Source organism: Narcine bancroftii, chromosome 3 (genome assembly GCF_036971445.1).
Source record: "Narcine bancroftii isolate sNarBan1 chromosome 3, sNarBan1.hap1, whole genome shotgun sequence".
NCBI lineage: Eukaryota > Metazoa > Chordata > Chondrichthyes > Torpediniformes > Narcinidae > Narcine > Narcine bancroftii.
Genome location: NC_091471.1, coordinates 305,735,019 through 305,752,256, shown reverse-complemented (window position 1 = coordinate 305,752,256; position 17,238 = coordinate 305,735,019). Strand labels below are relative to the sequence as shown.

At 40.9% G+C, this 17,238-nt stretch overlaps 1 protein-coding gene across 6 annotated transcripts in view; it reads left to right on the top strand.

Annotated features, from left to right (window-relative positions):
- LOC138759023 (lysine-specific demethylase 4B-like) overlaps positions 1 to 17,238 on the top strand; it is a 445,720-nt gene that overhangs the window by 61,486 nt on the left and 366,996 nt on the right. For 3 of the 6 annotated variants that reach the window (XR_011354593.1, XR_011354594.1, XR_011354595.1), the window contains exons 5-6: positions 880 to 1,073; positions 15,208 to 15,274. Coding sequence is in view for 3 of the 6 variants with exons in the window: in XM_069928806.1 (XP_069784907.1) it covers positions 880 to 1,073 (194 nt within the window). In the remaining 3 variants the exon portion in view is untranslated. The remainder of the gene's footprint in view (positions 1 to 879; positions 1,074 to 15,207; positions 15,275 to 17,238) is intronic. The other 3 variants (XM_069928806.1, XM_069928805.1, XM_069928807.1) reach the window with 1 other exon arrangement.

Here is a 17,238-nt window from a genome sequence, read left to right as displayed (position 1 = left end):
TGATGCTTTTTTCCCCTGTGGATGAGATTCTGACTGTCCACCTAATCAATGCCTTTCATGATTTTATAAACTTCTGTCAGGCTTCCCCTTAGCCTCCTGCACTCCAGAAAGAGCAAGCAGAGTGTGTCTAACCCAGGGGTGGTCAACCTTTTACTTTAGACATACATCAGGATAACAGGCCATTTCGATCCATGAGTACCTACAGGGGGTGTAGATTAGTGGGCAACATAGACTCATGGTCCGAGATGGCCTGTTATCATGTTGAATGTCAAAATTAAAAGATTTCCCACCCCTCGTCTAATCTCTTTCCCATTGTTGATGCCCTCTAATCCAGACAACATCTGCTAAATCTCTTGTGTACCCTTACTAACGGCTCCACATCCTTCCTGAAATGGGGCAACCACAATTGCACGCAGTGTTGTTTCAGTTGACCTGATATAGATTTGGATTTCCTTGTGTTTCTCTTACAGATGGTATGGTGTTAAGATGGATGTAATTAATTCATGCTGTACCTTCAGGACGGTTTTAATTATTTCTTCAGTAACCCTTAAGAGATGTGGGCACAATAAACATCTACCCCGATGACAATATTTCAGCTGCACTTTCTCTGAAATAAGTAGTCATAAATTTTTTTGTTTTAAAATGTATGAATGGCATTTTAATTATTTCTATAACTAGTTTTTTTTATATGTTAATGATGCTTTTGTGTGACATTAATGGGTGCGTAGACTGCAATACCCAAGTATTAGGTAGACAAGTTTATATATGTGAATGTTTCTACATTCTGCTATATAAATTCCAATTTACACAATAATGTGAATAATGAAAGCGATCTGATGTCCTTCATTGTTACCTTTTCACTGCCATGGTTTGTTATAGAATGTTGAAGAGTGGAATATCGGAAATCTGAACACTCTGCTGGATATGGTTGAACAGGAGTGTGGAATTGTGATCGAAGGTGTGAATACTCCCTACCTGTATTTTGGGATGTGGAAAACTACATTTGCCTGGCACACTGAAGATATGGATCTCTACAGCATCAATTATTTACACTTTGGAGAACCCAAATCTTGGTGAGTTTGCAAGTTGCATAAACAAGTTGAATTTGATAAGTGTTTCTTTCACCGCCATGCCACTACTGGCAAATTTTTTTTTAAAAAGATTGTTCTTTTACATATCGGAGGCTATTAGCATGTTGCCACATGTTGGGGTCTGCACAGTTCATCAGTGTTGACCATTCCATTGGCTGCTTCAAAGTATTACATCAGTTTCTGCGAAGCCTGTGCTTCCTGCTTTGTATCAGCCACAAAGGATTTGATTTGACCCTGTAGAAAGTTTCCTCGATATTTGTTTTTACCAAAAACTGACTTTATTCACAATGAATTATTTACAAAAGGAAAAAGGTTTGAACTCTCTTCCCACCTTTGGTTTTGTATCCATATATTCCATCACTGTAAATTATTATATTCCTTTCTAATTAAACCATTGCCACCACTCTGTCACCTTGTCATTACTCCCACCTTTGTTGTTTGAGGGACTTCTCCTTGGTCTAAGCCCCTCAGTGCCCGGTAACGAAAGTACTCTTGTCTTTGCCCACAGTGCCCCCACACTGGCTGCACCAAGCCTCAGCATGTACTCCTGTAGCCTGGAATCTCCCATCCCTCACTGACACCTCTATGCTGAAAGGCCAGAGTGCGTCTTTCACTGAGTTGATAATCATCTAGCAGTTCTGCATTTCTGACTCTGTGTGTGTCCCTGGGAGCAGCTCATAAATCAGAGAGTCCTCTATCTTGCTGCTCCTGGGGTTGAACTGTGACAAGGATCCTTGCATCTTTCTGCACACACTTAGCCAATCTACATTCTGCAAAGAGGTGGGCGACCATCTCCACTCTGCAGTCATCTCTGGAACAACGTGCGTTGCGGTTGATGTTACGGTTAAGGATCTGACCGAAAAGACTCCTCATTGTCAGCCAGGCCATACCCTGGTGCTTTATCATGAGCACTAACAATGAGCCATTCTTCCATATGACCTGTCCAGTCTCCTCAGGGGACCATCTCACCATGTCCATGAAGTCCTCGTCTCTGTGTGCAGGACATTCCGCACTGACCACTGCCGACAGGAAACCAGTATCTCAATTAAGGTTCACAACTTCACCTCTCTCACTGGAAATAAGGATCATGCCACCAGATACCAAAATGCCATAATTATAATGAGTTTCAAGAAAGAAGACAAAGTCTAGTGCAGTAACTACAGAGTTGGTCTCTCAGCCATGCAGAAAATCATCACCAGATCCTCTTCTATCTCCTCCTTATTTCCCACTTGCCCTTATTCTCTCTCCCCCATAACCATCCCATTGGATTCATTTTGCCAAGAACATATTATAAGAAGTAATTTACAGTGGTATTTAATAAACCATAACATGTTTGGCATGTGGGAGGAAACCTGTGCAGTCACAGAGAGGTCAAGATTTCAGGATGGAACTGGGCTCCAGGTCAGAAACTCCATCTGCTGGCCGCTGTGCAATTCACCCCCACCCTCACCTTTGCCCATCGACAAGAACAAAGGATATTTCTTTCCACTGCACGTTGACTTCAAGAAAAAGGCTCTTTGAGAGGAGCATCCTTCTAAAAATTTGGCTGTCTGCAAAAATGAGCCCGTCAGATATATGTTAGCATTCAAGCCTTGGTCTTGCCAACTGGTAGGCTCTGGCATCACCTTCCACGCTCCCCCACCTTCCCAGCTTCTCAACTTTTCTCACCATGCTATTGGACTCGCCTCCAACAAGCTTCCTGCTGGAAAACACAAGCAAAATGCTGGCTGTGGCTTCTCAATAAGGTTGATATTGTTGATAAACTCAGCATGCCATTGCAGCTATTGAACATCTGAAGAAGATCACATTTGATCTTCAAGGCTAACAGTTGACCAATCAGCTGATGTTGGGGAAGATGAAGGGCGAGAGGAGTCAAAGGGATGTAGGCTTTACTGGGAAGTGCAAGTGAGGCGAAAGCATTGGGTGAGGATCTTACTGTCTGAATCAACCAGCTTGTGTACTTCACAATATTTTTTACATTTTTAAATTTAATTTACAGAAGCTGATTTTGAACATTTAAACCCATGCAGCTCAATTATACCCAAATTAACTTACAACCCTGTACATTTTGGAGGATAGGAGGAAACCCAAGCAGACATGGAGTGGACGAATAAGCTTACAGCAGGGGATTCAAACCCGCGTCGCTGGCACTGTAATAGCGCGGTGCTATCTGCTAAGCTAACTGTGCTGCCCCTGTATAAATGCTAACTGAATCTCCCACACATTTGATGGCAACTGTATTTTTGATGTAAAGTGGTTGTGATTCCAATATCTTCCACTGGGGGATGCTGTTGTGTAGGAAATTCTGGAATAACATCCATGTATTCAGTCTTTCTCCCTCCTGCCCAAAACCAATCTCTTGCCAGTCTTTTTAGAGCACATTACAATGAATTACTTCAGTAGATCTCGAACCACAGAGGCCGAGGGCTCAGCTTGCAGGCCATCTATTTGAAATTCGAAGGGTGGGGAGGGTTTTTAAAAAAAAAAAAATCATTCCTGTTTTATTTTTTGTGTTTGGTTCATCACTGCCTCAGGCTAATCTAGATTTGTGATATTAGATTAGACAAAATATTTTGTAGATAAAATGAATGTTTCTGAAGGTCAAATTAATTTGAATATACTTTTCAGATTTATTGTCAGAGGACGTACATGACATCACATACAACCCTGAGATTCCTTTTTCTGCAGGCGAGGTGGAAATACCACTTATTCATAGTGGGGGAAAACAAACTACACACCATATACATGTAAACAAATAAAGAACTGTAACCAGATAACAAATGTAAACAAACTGTGCAATACGGAGAGCCCTTAAATGAGTCATTGATTGAGTCTGATAGTGGAGGGATTGCAGCTGTTCTGAACTTGGTGGTGCAAATCTTGTGGCACAGATACCTCTTTCCTAATGGCAGCAGTGAGAACAGAGCACGTGCTGGGTGGTGTGGATCCTTGATGATTGCTGCTGCTCTCCCAACGGTAGAGCATCCCTGTAGATGTCCTCAAAAACGAGGAGGGTTTTGCGAGTGATTTCCTGGGCTGTGTCCACTACCTTTTGGAGGGCTTCATGCTCGGGTATTGGCATCCCCATACCAGACCATGATGCACACTTTTCCCCACACCTCTGGTGTCGTGCCAAACCTCTATGAACTCCTGAGGAAGTAGAGGCACTCAGTAGTCACTCCCAGAATTGTCTGGTGTGTATGACAGACATGATCTTGGTTTGTCCAATCATCCTGGGGTCGAGGGTGATTGGTTTCCGTTTCTGGATATGAGGTGACAGGCCAGTTTGGGACCTGTAGACTCCATAGGTGGGGGAGGAGCTATCTGCTGGATAGACAGATGACAAGGTGATCATGGCTTCTGGGTGTTACTGATGTATGGATTAAATTCCTCAGTAGTATCTAGAATGCCCCGCCTCTACAATCAGTCATGGGCCAGACTGGCTTTTTCTTCAAGAATGTCTCCAAATCTTTCTCCTTAGCTGGTAATCTCATTCCATTTCGAAGCTTGTAATAGAGTGCTTGATGCTGGGTGGGCAAATGACAGAGCTTGTCCCACAGGGCCAATTTAGGGCTGAAGGTTTGGCCCCCAGAGGATTCTGAAGTTGGTGCACATTTCCTTCTGTGTTCTTGGAGGATTTTGCAGAAACTGCTGTAAATACTGAAGTCTCAGCAGCATTTGACAGGGGCCTTGAGTTTTCTGGTGGGTTTGAGGATTTGAGTCTTTTCCATGAGATTTTGAGCAAAATTAGGCCATTTGGTTCATAGTCTTCTCTGCCATTTGGATCTTGCCCAATGTATTTTCTCAATTCCATTCTCTTGCTTTCTACCCATAACCTTTGGGACCCTTACTAATCAAGAACCTATCTTTAAATGTGCTTTATATCTACCCATGAGTTGGCCTCCATAGCTGTCTGTGGTGAAGAATTTCACAGATTTTGCTCAGTTGGCCAGTGTACAGGTATCTTAAAGGCGTTGGTCAGCCTTCACTGAGGTCGATTCTTTGTCAGAAGATGGTGGTGTGCAGATGGGGGCAATTGGTGAAGGACATTGTGATTCTGTTGAGCCCAACTTTGATAAATGAGTCACTTGTGAATTGCAGCTCAGCCTTCAAAGGAAGCTCCTGTCTGTATTGTATTCTGTGGCTCAATGAGCTTACTTCTGGAGTGTACGTGGTGAAGATTGAACAGTTTCCTCTCGTTTTGTAGTGACAGCATGTTTGACGATGAAAGCATGAAAGCCTGCAATAACACATGAACATGAACTCTGGTGCAGCTCTGAGTGTGCGTGATCTGTTATGAGGAACGTTTCTTTGGTGCAATAAATCAATTGAAGCCAAATATCAGTGACACAAAGCTCAGTAATGAGCTAAAGATCTCAAGAGTCTTCAGTATTTTATTTTACTGCTTTGAGAAGTAAAAATGCTGTCCCAAACTACAACCACCAGCACATCCCTGGCAGTACCAGGGAAGTGAATGCTCTCCAGCCACTGCTATACTGCCATTTAGGAGGCCTACTGCTCCATTACATGTTGGACCAGTGGCCTGTACTTCTCCTTCCTCATACAGACAGAAGCTGAAGTGCATGAAGTTGGTTGTGAAAATTGTAAAGAGCTGGTCTGAGGAGGCAGAAAAGCGGCTTCATGACTGACTGGAGTCGATGGCCTGGGTGGCGGATCAGAATGAATATGCCACAGTAGTTCCTAATGCATGGATGAGTGTGTTCCTACTAAGACTGTTCAGGTATATCTGCAAACTGTTGAAGACCATATCTACGGTGTTCAGATCAGGAGTTCTCATCGACAGACCCCAATCGGTGCTGATCGGCCATGTCACCCCTCAAACTCGGGCACCTCAAGGCTGCGTCTTATCCTTGCTCTATTCATGACTGTGCAGCTAATTTTGCTCCAAGGCAATCAATAAATTCATTGATGACACTTGTTGGCTGAATAACTGAAAATGATGAGTTAGAATGCAGGTGGAGATCGAGAACTGGGTTGGAACAATTTTGTTCTCAACGTCATCAATTTTAGGAAGGAGAGGACAAAGGATTGTGCATCTGTCTGCTTTGATTGGACAGAGATAGAGAGGTTTATTAGCTTTGAGCTCCTGAAGTCCATTAAATCAGAAGACTCTTCTGGAGCCGGAAGAAGGCACACCAATGCTTCAACTTTCCAATATATCTGAGGTGTTAAAGAAGAAAGCCTGCAAAAGCTGGAGTTGAGTATCATATACAAATGTGCTGGAGAAACTCAGCATATTTATGTATTGAATAAGAAGTCGGAGATCAGGCATGTTGTGGAATACTCGACAAACTTCAACAGGTGCTCTAGTTGCATTGTGGCCTGGCTTTGTGATAAATGCAGAAGGCAGCAAACATTGCCAGGTCCTTCACTGGAAAAGATGAAGGATCCCCATCATCCTGGTCATAAACTCTTCTTGCTGCTATCTTCATGAAGAAGGTATTGAGGCCTGAAGTGAAGAACAGTTTCTTTAAATGAAATGTCTGTCAGACTCTTGAACCTCCCCTTGTTACGCTAATCATGCACTGACTGCTCCGACACCTCAAAAAGGCCTTTCTACTCTATTGTAAAGCCACTGTGAATATTTTGAATCTATTGTTTCTTTTTAATTTAATCTATAATTTTAAAAAAATGATATATCTGTTTGGTTGCAGCAAGTAAGATTTCTGGTACATATGTACATTGTACAATGTAAGTGACAATAAAATCATCTTTCTGAAGATGACATTTGTAATTTTTCATAGTTCCTTGAATTAAGACTAAGATTTTCTGAGTTAGTTTTCATGAGACAGTGGGGAAGGAGTGTTTTTTTTTGTTAGTGTTATTTTTAATCAACTTCAAATATGAAAATAGAATCAAACTTTAACTTAAACTTAGAGAGTGCAGAGAAGGTTCACAAGAATGTTGACAGGATTTCAGGCTCTGAGTTACAGGGAAAGGTTGTGCAGACTAGGGCTTTTTTCTCTGGAGCGTAGAAGATTGAGAGGGGACTTGATAGGAGGTGTTTAAGATTTTAAAATGGACAGACAGAGTAAATGTGGATAGGCTTTTTCAATTAAGAAAGGGGGAGATTCAAACTAGAGGACATGGTTTAAGATTGAAGGGGGAAAATTATAAGGGGAACATGAGGGGAAATTTCTTTACGCAGAGGGTGGTGGGGATGTGGAATGAGCTTCCGGCAGACGTGGTCGAGGCGGGATCATTGGTTACATTTAAGGAAAGACTGGATCGTTACATGGATAGGAGGGGACTAGAGGGGTATGGACCGGGTGCTGGTCAGTGGGACTAGGAGGGTGGGGATTTTCAACGGCATGGACTAGTAGGGCCGAACTGGCCTGTTCTGTGCTGTAAGTGGTTATATAGTTATATATGGTTATGGTTAACTCTATTCTTATACTCTGTACTAACTAACCCAAATTATCCCCTTCTAATTCTAAGTGTACGTGTATTTAATGTGTATGTAAATTCAAGAAAAGTTCTTTGGCCCATTCAGAGCCAGCTATCCAGCGCATGACGTCCTGTTTTGCAGAAACTGCCAAAATGTTTGGCCTGGAAGTCAGCCTGAAGAAAACGGAGGTCCTCCATCAGCCAGCTCCCCACCTTGACCACCAGCCCCCCACCCACATCTCCATCGGGCATACTGAACTCAAAACGGTCAACCAGTTTACCTACCTCGGCTGCACCATTTCATCTGATGCAAGGATCGACAAAGAGCTAGACAACAGACTCGCCAAGGCAAATAGCGCCTTTGGAAGACTACGCAAAAGAGTCTGGAAAAACAACCACCTGAAGAAACATACAAAGATCAGCATGTACAGAGCCGTTGTCATACCCATGCTCCTGTTCGGCTCCGAATCATGGGTCCTCTACCGGCATCACCTACGGCTCCTAGAACGCTTCCATCAGCGCTGTCTCGCTCCATCCTCAACATTCATTGCAATGACTTCATCACCAACATCGAAGTACTCGAGCTGGCAGAGTCCGCAAGCATCGGATCCACGCTGCTGAAGACCCAACTGCGCTGGGTGGGTCACGTCTCCAGAATGGAGGACCATCACCTTTCCAAGATTGTGTTCTATGGCGAGCTCTCCACTGGCCACCGAGACAGAGGTGCACCAAAGAAGAGGTACAAGGACTGCCTAAAGAAATCTCTTGGTGCCTGCCACATTGACCACCGCCAGTGGGCTGATATCGCCTCCAACCGTGCATCTTGGTGCCTCACAGTTCGGCGGGCAGCAACCTCCTTTGAAGAAGACCGCAGAGCCCACCTCACTGACAAAAGACAAAGGAGGAAAAACCCAACACCCAACCCCAACCAACCAATTTTCCTTTGCAACCGCTACAACCATGCCTGCCTGTCCCACATTGGACTTGTCAGTCACCAACGAGCCTGCAGCAGACGTGGACATACCCCTCCATAAATTTTCGTCCTCATAGCCAAGCCAAAGAAATTCAAAAAAAGTTTTTTGGTTCACAGTTCAATCTCACTTCTTCCAAATTCTCTGGTTGTACGCAATCACCATATTGTGCGCAGAATTTAACATGTATAAAGTTCACCAGGCTTGGTGCTTGAAAGGTAAATGTTTACCGCTCAGGAAGGTTCATGTAGGGTTTTTTTGCTCCAGGATTTCCACAACTGAGGTACCACCACTAGTTGCCTCAGGGTCTCGCTGATGAAACTTGCCCCATCAAATCTTCCAGATGGTAACCTCGTTCTTAAAACTACCAGGGAGTTCCATTCCTTCCTCTATTTCAAGGGAAACATCAGACAGATAGCACTTCCAGCCATCGACTGCTCTTGAATTTGCTTTCATCAGTTTCAAACAGTTTTCCCTGGATTGCACTTTTCAGTTCCTTGTCAGTGTCCCACACACTGACTGAGCTGTTAACTCAACTCTCTCTCTTTTCCAACTGAAACTCCAAAGAGAGCCTGCGACTCATTTCTTGCAAACCACCCCCCCCCCACCACAACCTTCTCCAGCAAACAACAGGAGTTCTTTCTTCTTCTCAAGTTGTTATCTGAGGTAAACAATCCAGAATTGAGCTTTCTGTGAGCACTTTGCAGAAAGGGTACTGATAGACAGCATAACTTCAGCAAGACAGTGGTCAAGCATTTTATGTCAGTCCAATGAACACCTACTTGCGAAAGTTGCTTACATTCTCCAGAGATCTTGCAATGTGAGTTCTTCAGTCTTTCAAATAAGATTGGTTTCAAAATGTGTGAATGTATGTGATCTACTCTCAATCTTAAAATTCTCCCCAAATATTAATATTGTTACAGTAGTGCACTTTGACAAGAATGATTTTGAATTCTGCAGTACATTCTGCACAGAGGATTGTTTCTAATGTGGGAGGTTTCGTTAACCAATTCAACATTTTCAGCAGAATTGCTGTAGACCACCAAGGCAATTGCAGGAGTAGAATTGTTTGCTTGACCATGCTGCTGGAAATGAATATTGCTTGCCTGCTGCATTCTGTTCTGAAAACAAAAGGAAAAGTGCTGGCCATATCAGTTAGATTGTATTTACTGCTCTGCAGTCTATTGCAGAATATAGTTGTATCCTGTCGAGTGCAAGTGTGCCTTTGTCCCACCTCAGTGCACATGCAGACACATAAACAATACTTGTTTGTTCCAGCTGTAAATTTCCTCGGTTGCATTAAATTTACTGCCATGATTGACCTGTTAATTTCACAGAAGAGCAGTGCTGTGCTTCCGGGCACTATTCTGGTCATGGGCTCCATCCAGAAAATGTGAAGTCAGTGTTTTTTTGGTAGTGGGAGAGATAAAACTTGAGGCGTGTGTAAATATTGCCCATTGTCAATGTACTGTTGTTGCTACAATTATTAAATAATCAGTTAGCTGCAGTGTATCTGAAAAATAAAGTTGCGAAGGCTTCATCTTCCAGGGGATGGAATTTACTGAAACAGTTTTTCATGCTGTGTTAAACAAATATACTCCTACCCCCAGCCGTTCACTAAACAAAGATGATCTAAGAGTGAAAGGTTTGCCTCGTCCACTGAAGTGTGCACTGGTGTTTTTAATTCTTTGGTGTAATTTTATTGCGACAACAGAGTAAATGGCATTAATTTTGTGAAAGAGCAGACGTGGCTTCGCTGAAACCCGATTTGATATTGGGCATTTGCCCTCACATTTTGCTGAAAGTTTGTGGTTCATGTTTTACCTTTGGTTTTGTTAACTAGAAGCTCAAAAGTTTATTCAGTATTGTCATTCAGCATTTGAACCAGGTTTTCCCAGTTCACTGTGTCCATATCTATGTACGCTAATCTGTTTTTACATTGCTTAGCTTCAGTCTTTTATCCCAATGCATGTCAAATGTTCATCTAAATAATTCTTAAATATGAAGGACGTTCGCCTACTTGCGATGGTCTGACTTAGTTTTTCAAAGTTACGAATGAAGGTGTACTTTCATTTTCAAATTCCGATCTGTTCTTGCACTTGCTGCATGATGTCAGCATCACGAGAGAGTATCGTGTAACATACGATGCTGACTCAACCACGCTCGCAATCTGTGTTGAAATCACGCTTTAGCATCCTCACCATTCAGCAATTAATTTTAGTTCAATACTTCAAACATTCTTCATGCCCAGTTTTCAGCTGTGTACATTATTTTTTTTCTGTATGGTATAAAGGTATTCAAAATTTAATCAAAGAAGGATAGGTGAGGTATTCTTTTTGACTTTCCATTTCTTTCTGACTTACAAAGGGTTTGCCTGAAGGTAAGTAACCCCGTCGTAAGTTGAGGAGCATTTCATCCACTAGCATTACAGGGAATGCATTCTTGATTTCAACCATCCTCTTGGTGGGAACAACCTCTTCAACTCTCCTTGAAATCTCCTTCTCTCACATGAAAACTGTGCACTTTCCTCAACTGGGAGGAAAGGTTTCTCACTATCTACCTAATATGTGGCCATGCAGTTTTGTAATAGAATTTGCCTTTTTGAGGTTGCCACAGTGCAGAATGGTATGCTGCGTGTGTAATGTTTTAATCAACAAATATACTGTATTTTCATTCATATAACGTGTACACAAATATAATGTGGACACACCTATAATGCAGGAAATCATCAATTGAGTGAAAATATTTTCGTATAGCGCGCATATGCATATACTGTGTGGGTGTTGTATTCGACATTCTGACTCTCAAACAATTTGCATTTACTTGAAACAGGAGACAAAACACTATCTGCTGCAGTTAATCTTCCACAATTTACACCAATTCAACTTCCCCCAGAGGTGTCAATCTTCCATTATATAGATGATATCCTCCTGTAACACATTAACAATTAAATAGATCGAAGACTGGCTTCAGAGTTGAGCAGGATTTTAATTCTTTCATAATTAAAAAATCCTTACTTTAAAAGAAATCTTGTTAATCTCCTCAGAGGATGGGTCTGGGCAATTAACTTTGATAAGGTGCAAAATATCCTGTTTCTCAGAACATCCTGTATATTCTGGCCAAAGAGATATTCCCAATATCAAAATTTTGAATTTTGCTCTTTTTTTATGTACCTAGTTCCCATGCTCGATATAAATTGTGTACGTTCTTTCATTGCCATAATTACTTTTCCCATGCTTGCTATAAATTGTAGATGTTCTTTCATTGCCGCTATTAGTTTTCCCACACTTGCTATGAATTGCCATTGCAACTTTTTCCACACCCACTATAAATTGTGTGCATTGTTTTAACATGTAAAAATATTCTTGAATAGTGCCCACGCGTATATAACAAGCAGTGGGTTACCTGGTTTGTAAAATCTGTAATGGTAAGTTTTATATGCATAAAAATATGGTATTCAGTAATTTTCATTAGATGCAATATGGATCAGTTGTATCCACTGGGTCAAATTTTTATGTCCTTTAACAACAGTCCAGCCTGGGCAGATTCCATTTGCTGAATTTTTCTCATTTTGCACAAATGTCTCCTGGTCCTCTAATTCCTCTAGTTCATCTTTGACTATCTATGTGTACCTAACCACAGAAAAATCAGGTTGCTGATTGATTTTTATTTCTCGTGACTAAAGAATAGGATTCCTTAAGAGTAATAAATCTTCACAAATGTTCTAATTAAAGAGAAGTGTAGGTTGTAAATTTACTGCTTCATCCACTGTAGCTGTAATTTCTCTGGTTAAACTTTCATGGGGCTGATCCACTTCAGTGTTTAACTATTGCAACTGATCAGAATTAATTTTTTTTCCTTGTTAAGTTAAGGATAAAATGAATACTCATGTACCTTCTACCCTTGTATCTATTGCAAGAAAAGCTTACCCGCTTCTAGTTTGTTTGAAATTTTAATGACTATAAATACCGTTGTTATAGCCCTTCCCTTTTGTAATTTGATGAGAAAAGGAAAACAGTTTTATCAGAGCAATGTGCAGGTTGTTGGAATTGTGGGTAGATTGGCAGTGCTGTGATGTGCAGGTTGTTGGAATTGTGGGTAGATTGGCAGTGCTATGAATGTGCAGGTTGTTGGAATTGTGGGTAGATTGGCAGTGCTGTAATGTGCAGGTTGTTGGAATTGTGGGTAGATTGGCAGTGCTGTGATGTGCAGGTTGTTGGAATTGTGGGTAGATTGGCAGTGCTATGAATGTGCAGGTTGTTGGAATTGTGGGTAGATTGGCAGTGCTGTGATGTGCAGGTTGTTGGAATTGTGGGTAGATTGGCAGTGTTGTGAATATGCAGGTTGTTGGAATTGTGGGTAGATTGGCAGTGTTGTGAATATGCAGGTTGTTGGAATTGTGGGTAGATTGGCAGTGCTATGAATGTGAAGGTTGCTGGAATTGTGGGTAGATTGGCAGTGCTATGAATGTGCAGGTTGTTGGAATTGTGGGTAGATTGGCAGTGCTGTGAATGTGCAGGTTGTTGGAATTGTGGGTAGATTGGCAGTGCTATGAATGTGCAGGCTGTTGGAATTGTGGGTAGATTGGCAGTGCTGTGAATGTGCAGGCTGTTGGAATTGTGGGTAGATTGGCAGTGTTGTGAATGTGCAGGTTGTTGGAATTGTGGGTAGATTGGCAGTGTTGTGAATGTGCAGGTTGTTGGAATTGTGGGTAGATTGGCAGTGCTATGAATGTGCAGGTTGTTGGAATTGTGGGTAGATTGGCAGTGCTATGAATGATACCAGTGTTATTTTTTTTCAAAAGCAGGATTTGATTATTCATCTTTATAGCCTTATGTAGGTGAACACTTTGGTCCACATTCCTTGATTTTCTAACCCCCCCCCCCCCTCAAATGTAATTGAAACACACAGTGGTTTCTTACTCAAAGATGGAGGAAGAGGATATGGTATGTCTGTAAACAAGAAAATCTGCAGTGATGGGGTCAAATGCAATACACAAAAGTACTAAAGAAACTTAGAAGTTCATGCAGCACTCATAGGAAGTAAAGGGTACAATGTTTTGGATCTGAGTCCTTAATCTGGAAAGGAAGTGAAAGGTAACCAACTTGTGTCATCATATGGTATTTCAACAGTTACAAACTTTTGTTAAGTAATTGAATCAAATGCTGATGCATTGCGAGGATTTTATTGAATTACTGTTTAATCTTTTGTCTGTGTGTGACCTTGGGTCATTCTTTGGAATTTTTCCATCCATCTGCTCTGAAGATTAATTTATTCATTGAAAATGATCAGGCAAAAATACTGGGGATAGAAGGAATTGTTTGACTTGATCTGTCTTTAACATGCTGAAAGTAAGCCAGTGTGTAAGCAGATTATTCAGCTACACCTGTAATTACAAACCCAAAGAGCAGAAATTTTTTCGGTTGCATTTTGAAGATTCCACTGAACCTATATTCCCAGCATCATCGACAAATATACATGTGTGAACTCTGGACACTGACAGTGAATGTACCTATTTGTTGACTGGATAAATCTATGTTGTCCTACAATAATGCTTAAGAGTTTGACCCAGACCCAGTCAGTTAGTTTATTACTTGGTTCTCCTGATTAACTGGCCAAGCATTCATTTCAAAGTCTTTGTCTCCTTTTAATAAAGTGCAATTTTTAAAAAAAATGTCGCTCTTGGACTAAAACATAGAACCAGAATTTAAAATGGAATAGATCTTTCAGTTTGAAAAAGGTTTGAAAATGGAGGAAAAGATGCACATTTACAGTTCAGAAACTAAAAATGTTAATTATGTGGGGAAAAATAAGGGAGGTTTGGAGAATCATTGGGCAAACGTCTACAAATGTGTTAGTGGAAAGTCTGCTGACAGGCTGCATAATGGCCTTGAATGGGGGCACCGATACCTCTGTGTGGACAGCCCCGCAAAAGGTAGTGGACACAGCCCAGTGCATCATAGGCAAAACTCTCCCCATCATGTAGAAAATCTACATGAATGCTGCCGTTGAGCAGCAGCAATTATCAAGGGTTCACACCATCCAGGGCATGCTCTGTTCTCACTGTTACTACGAGGATAGAGGTATTGGAGCCACAAGACTCATACCATCAGGTTTAGCGTGACGGATAATAGATATGTTTTTGCAAAAGCTTTTCGCATGAGCAGAGCTCTGGTATTTAAAATAAGATCAATTTTTAAGTATTTGGATGTGACCTACACTAAAAAAAATCTGCCCCAATTTATCGCCCAAAAACTTATCTATAATCTGTCACATCAGGACAGTTGCTACCCCTCCTGAACAACAGACTCAGAGACTTATTTAAGGACTCTTACTTTGGACATTATTTATTACTGTATTTTTTTTTGTGTTTGCACAGTCAGTTTGTTTACATTTCCTTCTTTGTTAACATTTCTCTCTTTTGCATATGAATTTTTTTTTGAGTACAATTACACTAATAAGTAGAAATTCTCCCTGGCCTGGGAGAAAAAGAATCTCGGGATTGTATGTGATGTCGTGTATGAACTTTGACAATAAATTTGAACTTGAACTTGAAAAATGGGCCAAAACTTAAGGTGAATGTCCTGAGAGTTTATTTTGCTCAGAAGATTAATTAACATTGATTAGAGTGCTTATTACAACAGTGAGTGTTTCACTGGGCTGTAATGGATCTGTGTTAATATTTAGAAATGTAAGCTATATAAATACATCTTTGATTAGTTGTGGGTTCATTACAGGTTATACACACTGAGAACCATTGTACTCAGAAGAGAGTTCATTCTCGAAATGAAAATCAAGTATCAGGTGTGGTTCTTAGAAACAATTAAGCCTTTGAACAGAGATAAGGTCGGACAAGAAGTTTTGCCGAAATGAAACTAAAATTGTTTAGGATTCCAGTATGTGGTTTCTAAGGATTGGGACTGACCTCATTGATGATATAATGTCACTTGATTTGGAGAAATATATTTTTAAATTTAGACATTTTTGGATCTGTTTACAGAAGTTAAGACCCTGTATGACACAGGTGTTGGAACCTTGTGAAAGACAGGGTTGAATTACAGTAAACAGAATAGGTGTTGTTATTGTATTACTCCAAATAAAAAGGGAATACAGAAAATAAGTGGCTTTGAAAAATTGACCTCCTGGAAAGACAGGACTTGTATTCTCCTATTCACAGGAGATACAACATAAGTGGCTTTTAAATAAGTAAAACCACTTCTCATTTGTGCCCAGAAAATTGTCACTCCTATATGAAGGAAAATCTCTCTGAAGGACAAATCATTGAAAGAATTGTGAGTTTAAAGAGGCCTGATATACACACACACACACACACACACACACACACACACACACACACACACACACACACACACACACACACACACACACACACACACACACACACTCTCTCTCTCTATCTCTCTTCGAGTTTAAGTAAGAAATGTCATGTTATTATAGATTAATTAAAAACTATTAATTTGAATTTACCATGTCTCGTGGATATTTTCCATTGCTGTTCCTTTGTTAGTGCTAACAAAGTCTCGCCAATCCATAACAAAATTAAGAGGATTGCTAGATCATGAGAGGGCAAATTTATCTTGTCTCAATTCAAGAGTTGATACTGGTAATTCCCAATATCAAGTCCTTTTTAAAAAAAAAACACAAATATTTCCTGTTTAATTCTTTGATATGACTATATTGGTGCTTGATATTTTAAGAATGGACTAGATGAGAATAGTGAAGGCCTCTTAGTTAAAACTGAACAGATTTTTATCAATATCATTTGTAAATCAGGAATGAAGGTGAATTGTATGCAGACAGGAACAATAGTGAACTAGTCCACTAGTACAACTAGTCCACTAGTACAACTAGTCCACTAGTACAACTAGTCCACTAGTACAACTAGTCCACTAGTACAACTAGTCCACTAGTACAACTTGTCCACTAGTACAACTTGTCCACTAGTACAACTTGTCCACTAGTACAACTTGTCCACTAGTACAACTTGTCCACTAGTACAACTTGTCCACTAGTACAACTTGTCCACTAGTACAACTTGTCCACTAGTACAACTTGTCCACTAGTACAACTTGTCCACTAGTACAACTTGTCCACTAGTACAACTTGTCCACTAGTACAACTTGTCCACTAGTACAACTTGTCCACTAGTACAACTTGTCCACTAGTACAACTTGTCCACTAGTACAACTTGTCCACTAGTACAACTTGTCCACTAGTACAACTTGTCCACTAGTACAACTTGTCCACTAGTACAACTTGTCCACTAGTACAACTTGTCCAACTAGTGTGTAGTAAATAAATGTGCAGCTGCACAAGGCTCTTCCTTGCTCACTGAGAGTTACGGAACCAGAAAGATGGTGACTTTTCCAGCTCTGAGCATTGCTTTTTTTCCTGACTCTGGAGTAGGGAATAGGCAAGAGTGAACCAAGGGGACCAGGAGGGACTTAGCAGATCAGGCAGCATCCATTATCAGCCATTCTTTTTGGGATGGAGCCCTTTATTGAGACTTCATGCAAGATTCCAGCATCTGCAGTTTTTGTGGTTTCTTCAAAATTCTAGTCTTGCCATTGATTTCTGGCACAAGGTGCCAGCTGTGGATATAATTGAAGAATGGCTTGAAGTGGCTGTGATCCTCACAGGGTTGGATAGCGTAATGCTTGTGACTTTCAAGGCACCTATTTAGAAAATTGTGCTGGCATTCATATCTTTTATTTTGGCGGAGTTGTCTCATACATTTACAGAGTGTG